This window comes from Thamnophis sirtalis, unplaced genomic scaffold, assembly GCF_051295495.1.
Source record: "Thamnophis sirtalis isolate CommonGarterSnake01/CBP01778 unplaced genomic scaffold, rThaSir2_p1.2 scaffold_3, whole genome shotgun sequence".
NCBI lineage: Eukaryota > Metazoa > Chordata > Lepidosauria > Squamata > Natricidae > Thamnophis > Thamnophis sirtalis.
Genome location: NW_028261383.1, coordinates 65617911 through 65633744, shown reverse-complemented (window position 1 = coordinate 65633744; position 15834 = coordinate 65617911). Strand labels below are relative to the sequence as shown.

At 38.4% G+C, this 15834-nt stretch overlaps 1 protein-coding gene across 2 annotated transcripts in view; it reads right to left on the bottom strand.

Moving 5' to 3' along the window:
• The window catches only part of ARHGEF3 (Rho guanine nucleotide exchange factor 3), a 133875-nt gene extending 118846 nt beyond the window's left edge, over positions 1–15029 (bottom strand). Inside the window, exons 1-3 of one of the 2 annotated variants that reach the window (XM_087709035.1) lie at positions 14964–15029; positions 14687–14790; positions 2670–2762 (exon numbers count right to left, since the gene is read on the bottom strand). In XM_087709035.1, coding sequence (XP_087565161.1) covers positions 2670–2762; positions 14687–14790; positions 14964–14969 — 203 coding nt within the window. In that variant the 5' untranslated portion in view covers positions 14970–15029. The other variant, XM_087709036.1, reaches the window with a different exon arrangement.
• Positions 15030–15834: the final 805 nt, after the last annotated feature.

Sequence of the window (15834 nt, the reverse complement as noted above, 5' to 3'; positions counted from 1 at the left end):
AGGAACGTTAGACATGCTGGTGTGTTTATGAACGCCCCTACTGATCTTTTACGAATGGGATGTGATCAACAGTAGATAGTTTAAGGTTAAAATTATGGGGCTTTGAGGATGTAACTTCAGAGTCAGGTAGTGAATTACAGGCATTGACCACTCTGTTGCTGAAGTCATATTTTCTGCAATTGAGTTTGGAACAGTTTACCTTGAGTTTGTATCTATTGTTTGCCCATGTATTATTGCGGTTGAAGCTGAAGAAGTCATTGACGGGTAGGACATTGTAGCAGATAATTTTGTGAACTATGTTTAGGTCAGACCGTAGGTGCCGTAATTCTAGGTGCCCAAGCCCAACATTTCAAGCCTGATGGCATAAGGTATTCTGTTGCAAGCAGAATACTAAGTAAATGTACTCCTAAAACTTTAAAGGTTATACTTGGAAGTCTCAACATTAGTCAGGTCCACCTACTGAGGAAAGTGACATTTTCAATCAAATTCCTTTAAGATATTTTAGTGTGCTTTGTGGAGTTTCATATTTTGTATGTGTGTATTAATTGTTTCAAGGGATTTGTCTCTGTTTTTTTATCAGAAATTCATTCACCTTCTGCAAATACAATGCTTATGTTTTTGTTCCATATAATCTATCTGAACATCGGATATTACTCATCTGGATCTGGATCCAATGTCCCTATAGCATTCTATGAGAGGCTGATGTGAGTGCTCCCACAATGGCTTCAGGGCTGACAGCTGATGTGTGATGTGCCGTTTGTGATCTTATTGGTGCTTCATTATTTCTCCACTCAGTTGTTAGGACTACCTCAAACCAAAAGATTTACTTTAACAGCTTTTAATAAAGTTAATTCTTTAATAATGGTGCTTGTTTCAACCTGCCAATTGTTCTCTGACCACACAGTTCCTAGGATTGAAAGTGAATTTAGCTGCCCTTATTTATCATTATTAGCACCATCTACACTATCATGCCTAGTTTATTTGCAAGTAAACTGCTTGGATATAAGAGCTTTTTCTCATATGCAAATCAATGTTAAAGGAAGAGCAAAGGCAAAACTTTTCCTCCCTCCCGGAAGGTGAGTGCTTGCAGTAGAAAGTACTACATAGGCAATAAGCAAAAGCTACAGCAAGGCCTGAATGAATGGGATCCAGATCCTGAATATAGAAAGTGTTAAATTAGATAATTTACCTTCTAATTCTACAGTTCCATGATTCTGCAATTTAACTGTCATCATATATCCATCAAATTAAACCCTAACACATAAATGTGTGATACTTCCAGTGGATAAGAATCAAATTCAGGTAAGTCATATTTTGGTTTAATAAAAGATGTAAAACTTTATAAAGTTTCTAACCATAATTATTTGCCACAGGCAAAATTAAAAGTAGCTCATTATATCTATGCAAAATATCTGGAAAAGGTATTAATAATAGCACTGTTAATGTCATTAGCCTTAAAAAAAACCCTTTTTAATAATTTATTTAATCATTGTAATTATTGTATATCTGCTTTATTACAGGTAGACCTTGACTTAATCACCCCAATTGGAACCAAAATTTCTGTTGGTAAACAAGGTGATTAAGTGAATTGCACCTGATTTTATGACCCTTTTGCTACTGTTATTAAGCAAATCACTGCAGTTAATTAATCGTGTGGAAGTTAAGTGAATCTGACTTCCTTCACTGAATTTTGTTGTTGTACATACATGCTGAAGTGTCTAAATTTTGATTTTATGCCCATGGGGATGCTGCAATGGTTGTAAGTGCGAAAATAGGTTACAGGTAGTTCTCGAATTACAACAGTTCATTTAGTCACTGTTCGAGGTTACAACGGCACTGAAAAAAGTAATTTATGACCATTTTTCACACTTATGACCTTTGCAGCATCCCCATGGTCACGTGATTTACATTTGGCTGCTTGACAACTGGTTCATATTTAAGTCACTTGCAGTGTCCCAGGAGTCATGTGATAATCTTTTGTGACCTTCTGACAAGCAAAGTCAATGGGGAATCCAGATTCACTTAACAAACATGTTACTAACTTAACAACTACAGAGGTTCACTTAACAGTTGTAGGAAGAAAAGTCATAAAATGGGGCAAAACTCATTTAACAAATTTCCCACTTAGCAACATAAATTTTGGGCTCAATTGTGGTTGTAAGTTGAGAACCACCTATACAAGTGACTGTTTTCATTGCCATTACAACTTTAAACAGCCGCTAACTGAATGGCTGCAAATTGAGGATTGCAAGTATGAATTTCTGCTTATGTACACTTGACTAATAAGTGTTTTTTTTCTTGTACAGGAATATGAATTTAAAAGGAAGCGACATAACATTTTAAATTACAGGTATCTGCCTTCTTTCTTGACTTCCTCTTTCTCTTCATTTCATACTTACAGTATGTATTTTCATACTTTCATTCAGTAATTTATGTTCTGTACTATTTAGTTCTCTTACATTTTAACTAACTTTGCACCTCCTATGGTTGTCTTCATGTGGAACCACAGAAACTGAATTTCATTGCTTTTGATCAGTCAAAATCTTTACACAATTTTAACACCTAAATAAAAACTGCCTGTTTCTAATCTCTTACAGTTGCACTTAATTTTTCTAATTCTTCTCTATTTTAATGCTAATTAAAAACTAAAATCTAAAATATTGTCTTACCATGTTGTGTCTTCCTCCATTCCTCTTTTGGCACAGTGGGTTATTACTTTAGGACTGTTTATAGAGTTTGTGGATCTGCTTGCATTCATTCTTCTAAAAAAAATAGAAGTCTCTGTTGAACATTTACAAAGGAAAAAAACCTGACAAACTACAAAAATGCAACCAGAAATGAAATGAGCACAAATTTTACTGAAGTTTACTGATCAAAAGTATTATTATAACCACAATAAAACTAGAAAACTATTTGGTAAGTATATGCATACTTAGTAGTTGGTTTGATATATTGTTTATAAAATCTGTCTAATACTTTTTAGGTGTTTCTTTATAAGTAAAATATTATAGATTGCTATGTGGCCTGGAAAAATACTGATGAATTAAAATGAGGTGTGCTATTTATTTCATTTACTTGATTTCTATAGCCGCACATCCCAACAAATGAATCTTGGCATCCTGTTGGATTAGCCTATAAGATCACATACAGGTAATCCTCAGTTTACAACCATTCATCTAGTGACTGTTCAAAGTTATAATGGCACTGAAAAAAGTGACTTATGACTGGTTCTCGCACTTACAACTGACACAGCATCCCATGGTCATGTGATTAAAATTGGTAACTGCCAAGTATTTAGGACAGCTGAAGTTCCAGGATCATGTAATTGCCATTGGCAACTTCCCCAGCCAGCCTCCAACAAGCAAACTCAACAGGGGAAGCTAAATTCGCTTATCAACAGTATGATCCTCTTAATGACCATAGTGATTCTCTTAATGACTACAGCAAAAAAGTCATAAAACTGACAGGATTCACTTAACAATTACCTCATTCAGCAATGCATTTCCAGCCCCTACCTGTAAATAAATGTAGAGAAGGTACAGATGCAAGTATTTTCAGAGTTTAATGCTGCATTGCTATTAATTTCCTGAGACACAATAGTTTGAAATATGGCTAAATGGTTTAACTTAATGTGGGATTATGTTTTACAAATACAACAAATCCTCTGCTTTATAACCAATACAAATCATTGTTCTCAATATATGATTATCAATATTGAGAATATTTGCAACAACTCTATTTATTTATGTATTAAAAAATATAGTCACCCAGCTTTATGTGACATAAACCTAGGCAACTTACGAATAATATGGTGGGTTGGTTATTCAACAATACAATATTTCCTCAACTTCAGTATCATCTCTGTATTATGGGGGCAATGCAGGTCTAGAGGGCAAATACTGTTTTAGCAAGTACTTGACTAAAGTAATTCAGACTGCAATCTGTCTCTGAGGTACAAATATCAGAAGGCAGTTTTCCTACTTTTCTGACTGAATTAGCTGACCAGAAAGTAACTTTGCAAGTAATTTGCACATCAGGTACTTTTCTGGATGTAACTAATCTAATCAGTGAAGGAAGCGGCTACAGTGTACTGCTTAATCTGCAAAAGAGGTACATAAACAAATAGGTTTATGTTCCCGGCACTGTTAAGAAAAGCAATTCTGGTTCCTAGCAGATTCACAAGCATCTGGCTTTGTTGTTATGGCTACTTGAGCCAAAATGTTAGGATAAACATCAAAGAAAAGTGCAAGATGCAGGCAAAATGTCAAAAGAGGACCAGCATATCTGATCACTTTTGGAATACAGTTGCATATATGGATGGACTTCAATAGGATGGAACTTGATAATAAAACAACATAAATTCAATTAGCTGCCACAAAAACAACTCATGTTTGAATATTCTCATTTGCTTCATTTGCCAGCAGACTTTCATGCAATTGTAATTACAAAAGAAAAAGGAGAGACTGAAATAAGCATCTAGATTATGAGTATTAACTTTGGAAAATTTCAGATCCAAAAGGCAAATTTGAAGACATATCTTTTACAATCATATTGCCCCCCAAAAAACAATATATTAATTCTCATATGTTGTGGGATTATACCTAACAATTCCAATAGGGCAAAGGGAAACAGGGTTTTTTGTTCCAGACAACTGTCATGAAGCCTCTGAGCTCTGCATACCACAGGTCTTTCCATGTGTAACATCCAATGTATTATAAAATCCAACATGCACCTGCATATCATCTTCACCACTGCAAATCTATTCTGCTTTCAGGCCATGAGTATATGCTTGTTGGCTGCAGCATATAGAGATTTTTTTTAGCTTTTTTTTAAAAATACACTGTTTTATCATAGAAAATAAACTACAAAACAGTAAAACAAACAAAACAAAACAAAACAGAAACATACCTTCAACCCTAACAACAACAAAAACTAGTGTACAAAAAGGAGAAAATATGGTCACTTTTCTTTAGTTAATAGTCTCATGTTAAAACTACCCAACAGCTGATTATAAATAATTGGTGAACCAATGAATGCTCACTTTTATGGCTTCAACTGGTCAACTATGTACTGAATATACTGCTTTTGGAGGTTACCATGTATCATGAATTAAGAGACCTTCCCTCTTCTCAAAGAGAGAAGCTAGTAAATTTATAGCATCCCCATATAGAATCCATATTTCTGTTCACATGTGATTGTAAATATCAGACTGATGCTTTGCAAAATATTTCTCTCAATAGGCTGTTATGCAGCAATTGTAGGAGAAATTGACTTTCTCCTACAGGAGAAATTGTTAACTATTAACTGAGAAGCTTTAAAAGCCTTCTGGTTTTATGCCAGATTAGTGTTACAAAAAGCATTTTAGCAATCCCTGCAAGGGTGTTGCGCAGCAGCAAATCCTGTGAGAGTACCATGCCAGCAGAACTGTATCTGCTGGTTTTTTTCCCCTTAGTTGGGTAGCATAAATGCTACAAAGGAACTATGAAAAATGGGAGTTGGCAGGCAGAATCTCCAATGGGAAATAAAATTACCCACTGATGTAAAATGAACTTACTGAAATGTGAATTTCATTCTTTTTTTTCTTTGAAGCAAAGGAGAGAAAAGCAAGTGGCTTTTCCAGGGTGGCAAAGAGAAGGAACTTTGAGAAATGTGTGTTTCATCAACACTGTACAGGCAACAGGGCCTATGAAGTTCAAGAGGAAGTGAAAAAAACAAACTATAAAAGCTTAAAAAGTTGAAGTATAGTATATTTCTAATCAATGTTAAAGGTGAAGAGAGAAAAAAGAATTTTGCTGATATAATAACTGAAGGCACTGAAAAAATAGCACTCTTCTATCAATTAATCTTCCCCAAAGCCAGCACAAATTGCCTTTGTTTGTATTTCTGAATGCGTGCCAGGACAGTTGGTGTTACCATATTATGCCTCAAAGCTGTGCAAAGTAGAAAGAACTAGACTCAAAAGCAGCATTGAGAACTTAACATCATAATTTATACACTATTAACCTTTAACTTCATAATATTATACACTACTAACATTTAACTTTATAATAATATACGCTGTTCGCCTTTAAAATTGTGAAAGTTAAGTCAGCAATGCCCAGCTTTGTTTCTAGCTCTTTTAAACAATATTGTAAGAATTTTTATAAGATATCCATCTTTCTAAAAGGATTAAGCAAGTCTAGACTAGATTTTTTTTAGCACACTGGATGGGGAATTCTGGGACTTGATAGCCACACATCTTAATGTTACAATAAGTGGAAGCACAGATCTACAAAGTATTTGATATTTACAACTAGTGCAGGATTGATCAATCTCCCATTTCTCAAACTATATGATTAACAATGCAAATTATTAGTTACTGTGGAAAGAATAATAATGAGATACCCAAGGAAGCCTTTCTATTGTAGCACCTGCCCTCTTGAAAATCATAGCCCCAAGATCTATGTTGCACAAACTGAAATAAACCCACTGCAGGTAGACTTGATGACAATTATAAGAGGACAAGGCAGCTCTGATAAGCTTTTCAGTTCAGCAAAACAAAATAAAAAGAATCCTTTTGCACATAGAAAAAGCAGGAAACAGATGATCCAAAAAGCATTATTAGTGGAAAGAAGCTGACCTCAACCTGCTATGGGTTTCTACATTTTTTAGTTATTTCAAAAGGCAACCTGCCAAGGATGTTTCTCTTCAGTGTTTGCTTAGCGATTCAGGAGGATTTTCTGCATTCACAGTGGATTCTCAATCAGAAGACAAGGCTTTGCCATTTATTTTAATTCTTTTCATTCCTTGACCATATTGTATAAAGCACTTTCAGCATTTTTGTTGTGGTAATTAAAACAAAACATGGAATACGTAACATGGTGCCCAAATGGTCCACTAAGAACTACTATGTACATAATCCCTCTCCCTTTGTGTATAAAGTGTCTGATAAGACTGCATTTGTTTTTGTTTGTTTAAATTTATTGTTCACTCAACTCCAATGGATTCTGGGCAGTGTATAAAACTAGGGAAAGCTTTTTAAAAAACAGCTTAAAAACACTGAATCCTAGAGGTAGTGCTGATGAAAGAAATCTAATAGCCAGAAAAACAGCAACACAAAACAGGGGCCACTGAACAAATAATAAATAATAACAGCCCCAAACCTGGGACCAAAGCCAGGTTTTCAAGGCTTTCTGGAACCTCAGAAGAGAGGGTGCCATCTTATAGCAGAAGTGGTGGCTACAACGAAGAAGGTACATTTCCTCAGTCTCACAAGATGGCAATGTTTAATGAAGGGGACTTGGAACACACCGATTCTTCTGGCTCATATTGGGCAAGCATAAGTAGTCAAAGAAAAGCAATCTCTCAGATCCCCAGCCCTATTTTATTCAGGGGTTTTTAAGTAACAACCAGCATTTGAATTGCACTCAGAATCTAGCAATCAATACAGTTCACATAGCTATAGGAATCTACTTACTTTTTCCATATGTGAAATTTCTGGTTATTTTTATTTTATTATTTGTTACATCTGTCTTTAACATAATATCTAGCATAATCAACACGAAGAAAAGATTTCCTTTTTCTGGTATTAAAAGAAGTAATTGTAGAAAAACCAATCAATTACTGTTTTCAGAAGAATTAATATGTAAGCAATTTCAAAAGGAATCAAAGCAGAGGATTTTTTAAATGACTATAAAAATATTATTTTGATTTTGATACAAAAATTGTGAAGCAATCTATTCATTTCTAATCCAGAATTCTAACCTTATCTTGCCAAGTTCATAGCAGCTGATGAAACTCATCGAAGTTTCACTTATCTTGCCAAACCAATCAGGTCAGATCTCATTAGAGCTTGGATAGGAGACCCCTTGGAAATCCCAAGGCTGGGAAGCTGAAAAAAACAATAAGGCAATGGCAAACCACTTCCATATCCTGCCCAAGAAAACAAAATGGACTGTGTAGTCGCCAGGAGTGAAGCTCAACTTAGCTCAAAGGACGTTTACTTCTTTATTGCCAATGTAATATTGTATTAAGAAACACACTCATTGGGGACCTGAATTATTAAGTTTCACTATACAATCATGAAGCCTTGCTGGCCGTAAATCCAATTATTGATTGCTTCCAGATGATCAACTCCTGACCTAATGTTGCCATTCAAAAGGCATTTTGAAGAAAAGGCACTCTACAGCATCAGGTTGAATCCTGCACATTCCAGTGGCATACTTCAGTCTACCATTGGCATCATTGTTACTTGTGCAGAAGATGGAAAAATCAGCAAAGAATTGGCCAGCATCCAAGCCTTTAGGTTTTGCCACAATAACATCTCATCAATACAGATTTCTTATATGGTTGACCTTTTTCATTTACTAGCAACTTCTATATTAACCCTGCCACGTGACAGAAATTTACTATTTCTTGTTTTAAAGAAAAGAATTCTAGATTGAAAAATCCAGCCTTTATTACTGGAAACACAGAGAAACCTCAAACCAAAGGAAGAAAATATGTGAATTGTGTTCATCAGATGCAACATGCATTCTGGTGTCTATACATTTATATTTTTGTTAGATTTACAGTATAGTATATTCCACCTTTAAGGTACTGTGCACAGTATTCTTTCCCCCATTTTTCTCTACAACAGCCCTGTGAGATAAGTTGGGCTAAGGAACACTGACTGACCAAAGTCATCCAGTGAACTTCCATTAACCTCATTTGGTTAGGAGAAAAAAAAATACCCAAGTATCCATCGATCAGAAAAACTTTAACGCCAGAGATTCATGTGTGTCTATATACATATATACAGAGACAAGGCAAGCAGGCAGACAGGTAGGACTAATTTCATATATGACTTCATCTTAAAAAGTGATTTAGAGTACAATCTATTTTGGATCTCCTTCAACTCTGGATCACCATTTTTCAAATGCAGTTGTTACTTGATTGAAACTGTTTTTATAATGTATTATGCCATACACCAATGCAAAGTGTTATCACTACAGAAGAAAGTGAATAATGTTGAAGATATTGTGTCTTATCTAAACTTACAGGAACACTATATGCTACAGCAGTGGTTCTCAACCTTCCTAATGCCGCAACCCTTTAATACAGTTCCTCATGTTGTGGTGACTCCCAACCATAAAATTATTTTCGTTGCTGCTATGTAACTATAATTTTGCTATTGTTATGAACCGAAATGTAAATATCTGATATGCAGGATGTATTTTTATTGCTATAAATTGAACATAATTAAAGCATAGTGATTAATCACAAAAACAATATGTAATTATATATTGTGAAATATTTATTTCTAATTACAAATAAATGAAATTTTGTCTTGAAGCATGGTGTAGCACAGGGGTCGGCAATCTTAAACACTCAAAGAGACATTTGGATCTGTTTCCCACAGAATAGAAAACACCGGGAACAACAAAACCTGGGTGGGTGTGGCCAACTGAACATCACTCCCACCAAGTCACATGACATCCCCCCAAGACATGCCTACACAGGTTTCATGGCCCAGTGTTTTCTGTGGGAATAGGGACTCTCTCTCTCTTCTCTCCCCCTCCCTCTCATTTCTGTTTTTCTCTATTTTTCCTCTCCCTTTCTCTTCTTCCTTCCTTTCTTTCCCTATCCCTCTTTCTTTTTCTTTCTTTCTCATTGAACATGATAGCAAATCCAAAATAAAGTTATTAATTGTAGGAAATTGCTTCTCTGTAATCTTTTCATAGTGAACTCTAAGTTGATAGAAGCTGGCAAGATTGTACTAATAGCAATAGGATACATATTTTGATTTCTTTTGAATTTGACAATACATTATCCAAAATTATAAATAATCTTATTTTCAGATGCATATTTTTGCCATCTTTGTTATTTTCTTTAAAAAATATCAGACTTGCTTCCAATTTGTGCCTTCTGGCAAACTGCAGTTTTCTTGGCAAGAGATCTAGCTTGCCATTGCTTTCGTCATAGGTCTGAAAAAGTTAGTTTCTTTCTTTCCTTCTTTCTTTTCTCTTCCTTTCTTTCCCTGATTTGTTTCCCTCTCTTTTCCCTCTCTCATTCTCTCCCTTCAGCTCTTTTTCATTTCTTTCTCCCTCTCCCCCTTCTCCCTCTAATTTGTTTCCCTCTATTTTCCCTCTCTCCCATTCTCTCCTTCCAGCTCTCTTTCATTTCTCTCTCTCTCTCTCTATCTCCCCTTTTGTCTTTCATCTCCCTCTTGCGCTTGCAAGCAAAATACCCTTCTAGGTTGGGATCACTGCAGCGGAGACAGCGACTTCTTCCACTGCCACCACTCAGAAATGAGTAGCTGGCTGCGCTACGCAGGAGAGCCATGCTACACAAGAGACTCCTCATCGCCAGACTCAGGTCAACGCCAGCCACGGTCCCCTTCGTATTGGCTCAGGAAAGAGCCAGAGCAGCTGTCTCTGGATGCAGAGAGGGAAGAGTTCCAGAGCCGTGCGCAAGGAGAGCCCTGTACAGCGCAGGAGAACTGGAGTTCTTCCCTCCCTGCACCCAATCAGCTGCTGCTGCTCCCCATTCCCCTTCTTCCTGAGCCAACATGAAGGGGACAGCGGTTCGCGCCGACCTGAGTCTGGCACTGAGGAGTCTCCTGCGCAGTGTGGCTCCCCTGCACTGCGTACTCAGTTACTCACCTCATTGCGCAGTGGCATCAGCGGGAGGAGAATCGTTGTCTCCTCCACCTTGATCCTGGCCCAGGAGGGTATTTTGCTTGCGTGCGCACACAAGAGATGAGCAGCTAACGATCTCCCCCTCAGATCCTGGCGGAACTAAGCAGAGCTGCACCAGCCTCTCCATGGGGGGGGGGCTCCTCAGCGACCCGTGAAAAGGTCATTCGACCCCAAAAGGGGTCACGACCCACAGGTTGAGAACCGCTGTACTACAGGGTTCTGCAATCTGGGAAAAAGTGAAGGCTACTTTAGGTTTCTTTTTTAAAAAACATGGCAAAAGTATACATATGAAGGCATATGGCCTTTTTTAAAAGATTACTTTTTACTTGTGTGCTAAAAATTAAGCTTAAGAAAAGTGACGGCTGACCCTCAACACAAACATGTCTGCAAATCTCATCCTCAGACATAAGGTGAACATGGGAAGAAAATGTTACAAAACCAGTTCTGCTACTGTACTCTAGATATTTCCACTGATATGAATTACAGTACCACTGAATTAGAATATGCATTATTCAGCAGTACATGGAAACTGCACTCAAAGATAACATTCCTATGATCACAATCGGAGGGGGTTACTTAAAAATAAACCAACATATGCCATATTTCTCAATGTCTTGGAATTCACTACTGTATCTATTTCACTTCAATTTTGTCAGCATTCAATTATAATTTGCAGATAGTGAGTGCTGATATGTAATATTTGCATATTTCTTTTGCTAGAAAGAAATATGGTTTAAATAAGAGAATAGCAATAGCACTTAGACTTTATATACAGGCCCATAGTGCTTTACAGCACTCTGTGAGTGATTTTACAGCGCCAGCATGTTGCTCCTAACAATCTGGGTCCCTCATTTTACAACCTCAGAAGGATGGAAACCTAAATCAATCTTCAACCTGTCAGGATCAAACTCCAGACTTTGGACATGCAATACTCCACTCTAACCACTGCTCCACCAGAGCAAGAGATAAAGACTATTATTATTTCTATGCTGCTATTATCTGAAGTAAAACATAGGAAATATCTTGGCTCTAGTAATGCCCAATCATCAAACTCTCTTTGTGAGCATGTGGACACAGTCATATGGTTTCCTTTACACCAATGTGAAATGAGGATCTTTTCCCATGATTTTCAACTTTCTAGTCTTCTTGCTCTGAAATTTTCAGGAAGGTTCTATCCAAGTATTAACCAAGTTTGACCCTACATACTTTTTGACCTCAGATAAACTTACCCAGGTGCTACCACCTATGAAAACCAGCCATCTCAATCCCATGAAAAAGCTAGATAATCAAGAAGGAGTACGAAGCCTTTTGTGGCTAAAGGCTACTTAAAGAACAAAACAAAACAAACACACGTGGTCATGAAAAATTACAGTGGGATAGCAATGACTTCTCTGAATACAGGCCAAAATTTCAGTCCTTTTGTTCCAGTTTTGGTTGCTGATAATTTAGCAGAATAGACACACTATTGGAGGTTTAATATATCTATTCATTCATTAAAAATAGAAAATCGCACCACCTTATTTCAATGTTTTATCACCAAATTTCAGAAGTTTTAGGAGATTTGTGTGGAGTGCAAATGCCTGATTTAGACCCTATGTATTAACAAAAGCAACTTTTTGCACAGACTAAGGCATTCCCTTTTTATTTCATTTTGAAAACCTTAAACTATGACACATCACAGATCTATTTATCAGATTAGAGGGCAATCATCAACATATCATTGAAAGTATATGTTTGCTACATCTGTTAACAGTCATTATGATGATAAACTACATCACTTGAAATACTGAAGTCCATCTTCAATCATTTCCAAAGTGAAACCTTATGCTGACACACTATCTTGAAAGAGGAGGCATCTCCAAAAGTTCTATTTCATAAATTCATGTTAGTTGATTTTATGCACTGAAAAGTTTTTGATTTTCAATTTGTAAAGCTGTTTAAAAATAAGTACTCTGATAAAATAATCATATATATTTGCTTGGTAGATTTTATTTTATATTGTTTCCAAGTCTACTGGATGCCTTGCACCAAACTCTATGATATAGAGTTTGTCTACTAATATAAAAATATGTTCTGTTGTATGTTTTGGTAAAAACCAAAGTGCAATTGAGATTTGTTACAATTGATTGTTGGATTGTGGTGCACAGGTTGTTAAATTAACCAATGGCTATTTCATTCTATTATACTAAGCGCTCTACAGAACAATAAAAATGTTGGTTTCCTACAGAATGGAGCACAAACTCTTGGCATTTTTATTAATTTTGAAATGCAAATATCTTTGCATTAAAAAGTTTCAGTTCTTTGGAAATATTATTATAGATCAGATGTGGACAAGCTTTGTTGGTTGGAGTCCACATTTAATGTCTAAAGGAGGCCAATTGTTACAGAGAGTGCAATTGTTATACAAGATGAATGGAGCTGCATTACACACATTGGTACCAACAGGATTTTTCTGAGTTGGAATTTACTCTTTTTAAGGCTGAATAAAGCCTACATACTTTTAGTTGGGAGTTCTCCTGGCTTACAGAGATCGATACTGAAATAAAGATCACATTTTTTGGCAGAGGTTTCAGTTTGCACTCCAGCAAGGCTTCCTCAACTCAGCAGCATAGAAGTGAAGACTGTTTTGCAATATTTATAGTATCTGTGGAATTTGAATTCTTTGGGGTTAATAACTGCAGACTTCTTGGAAAGTACTGGCTTGATTGCTGGTTGGGAATGGTGCTAGTTCTATTCTTATTAAGTCTACTTTTCATCTTAAAAGGATGGGAGATCATTTTAGCACTGCACCAAGCTGACAATTTGCGATGGTACAATTTAAGAGGACTCCAGGGTCTGCAATTGTGGGTCTGCGTGTCTATTCTTGTTATAGATAGGTATCTGGGTAGATGAGAGTACAATTCCAAGAGTTTTTGAGGCTAGCCACCCAATTCACAAGAGTGTGTTCATATAAATTCTATTCTACTGCCATTTTCAGCATGTTATAGTTATCAAGATAGCCAGTATCATTCTGATTTAAAAGATATATAAAGCAATTGTGGTTATGAAGTATCTTGTTAAAGGAGGGATTTGTGGTTCTCTGGAACCTGCTTAACTCCCAACAGTGAGTGGTGAAGGATGCTGGAAGTTGTAGTTCATCAACCCCTGGAAAACTAAGGACTTTGAGCATTTGTAGAACATGTATCTAATAGGAACAGATGGCTACAACCTCCCGGATAAATGTGTTGGACTGGGCTGTACAAAAGTATAATATGTAAAGATTTCTTAAGGAAGCTGGTTTTTTTTTCCTGTACCTGTTTTGTTCTTTTCAAAGAAAGGCTGCAAGAATAAACAAGATAAGCCGGTAGGAGTATCTGTGCGCCTTGAAATTTTCTCAGAGGGCCTCCCGAGACAGCGGTAACTTTTATCGGTTGCCTGTAAATACTTTTTGGGTTTAATCGTTCTACAAAGATAAGTCTCCAAGCACTTGCTGCTTCACCGTCCAAGGGATTTTTTTTTTTACTGCAGTGTGTAAGCGGCTCCGCTTCTGCAACTAGAAAACGGCCGGGATTATCCATTTCGAGGCCGGTTAAGGATTGAGCTCAAGATCATGTGAGCGTCTCCCCGAGACTCAGACTGTACTGAGTAGGAAGAAGCACAACAGCACAACAAATTCAGGGAGGGGGGGCACCATCAATCCTCACCCTTCCCTTCTCCCCCACCTCACCCTTCTCCCCCCCCCCGCAAAAAAAGGCACCCTGGTCTGAACTCAGGGGAATTTCTCAAACTTTCCAAGTTCAGCGTATGGTTGGGGGGGGGGGGAATTCTGAGAGCGCAACTCCGCCTCTTGTAGGGACACAAACCGATTCGGGTTTTCCAACGGTCGCTTCTCGGTCTCCAGGAACTCCTTGCCTGGGGCGAGAATCTCCTTTGACAGGCGGCAGTTGAGTCCCCGCCCCGGCCCCAACGAAACACCCCCCTCCCTCCCTCCCCCACCCCCCCACCCTCCAGGTCTTCCCCAGCGACCCTCCTTGGAGCAGAAGCCTCACCTGCTGCTTTGGGGCTCTTCCTCGCCCCCCTGCATGAGATCCCCAGAGCTGCGGGCTAAGGACAGCAAGGCTCCTTCCTTGACGATAGCGCAGGCACCTGGCAGCTAGATGCGGGAGGGGGGGGACTCGGGGCGTGACGTGGGTTCCACACTCCCCCCTCCCCACGGAGAACTTTTTCGCGTATGTGTTCGGGGAGAGGCGCCTCTCAAAAGCAGGTCTCTCGCAGCCCGGCATCAGCGCGCGCACGCCCACGCAACACCCACACACGCACACTCACCACCATCCCCACAGCGCCAGAATAACAGGAATAATAGTCTTTCTCTCTCCCCCCCCCCCCCAACGCCCGCCACTAGCTTTGCGGTTGGGACTTGTGTCCCCGCCCCCTTGGCTCGGCTCCCTTAAGAAACTGACACCCGCCTCACACTTTTGAAAGAGCGAGAACGGCCCGAGGAGTCGTTAAAGCGCGCCCCGTTAGAGCGCGCGCGGCGGCCGGAGGGGGGGGGGAGAAGAGAGACGAATTATGATCGCAGCCACGTGAGCCGTTTTAGTAGCGGGGAGGCTTTTAACTCCCGAGAATCGGCTTCCCGGGCAAAAAAACCCCACCCGTTTATTTACGTCTGTGGGTGGCCTGGAATCGTTTGCAAAAGCGCTTCGCCCGCGCCAGTTCCTCCCCCCCGCCTCTCTTTCGCCCGGTTCTTTTCTTCGTATAGTTCGCTTCCTCGTTGTGATTTCGTTTCGTGTCATCCGCCCTTTTTATTTTATTTGGTTTAGAAGGATTATTCAGAAGGAGTTCCCTCTTGGAAGAAGTGTCTGTGCTTTATTACGCGTCGAGGTTTTAATTTCTGAGAAGGGGTGTTTCTAAAACCAATGGCGGAAATCCCGCCGTCGAGTCTCAAGAGACCGTCTTCCTATCCCGGAATGTAAAAGTCTGTGATTCACCGGCAAAGAAAAATAATGTTACATTATTCTTGCTAATGGAGTTATTTCTATATGACAGATCTCGATTTTTTTTAAAAAAAAAGGTTCCGCCTCCAGTAGCTTACCCCACTGAATCTACAGAGTGCACGATGCATTGTTTAAACATGTTTTGTTGAATAAGCCACAAAGATTACTTTGCCAGTCGAGCCAAAACTAAGCAAAGCACATTA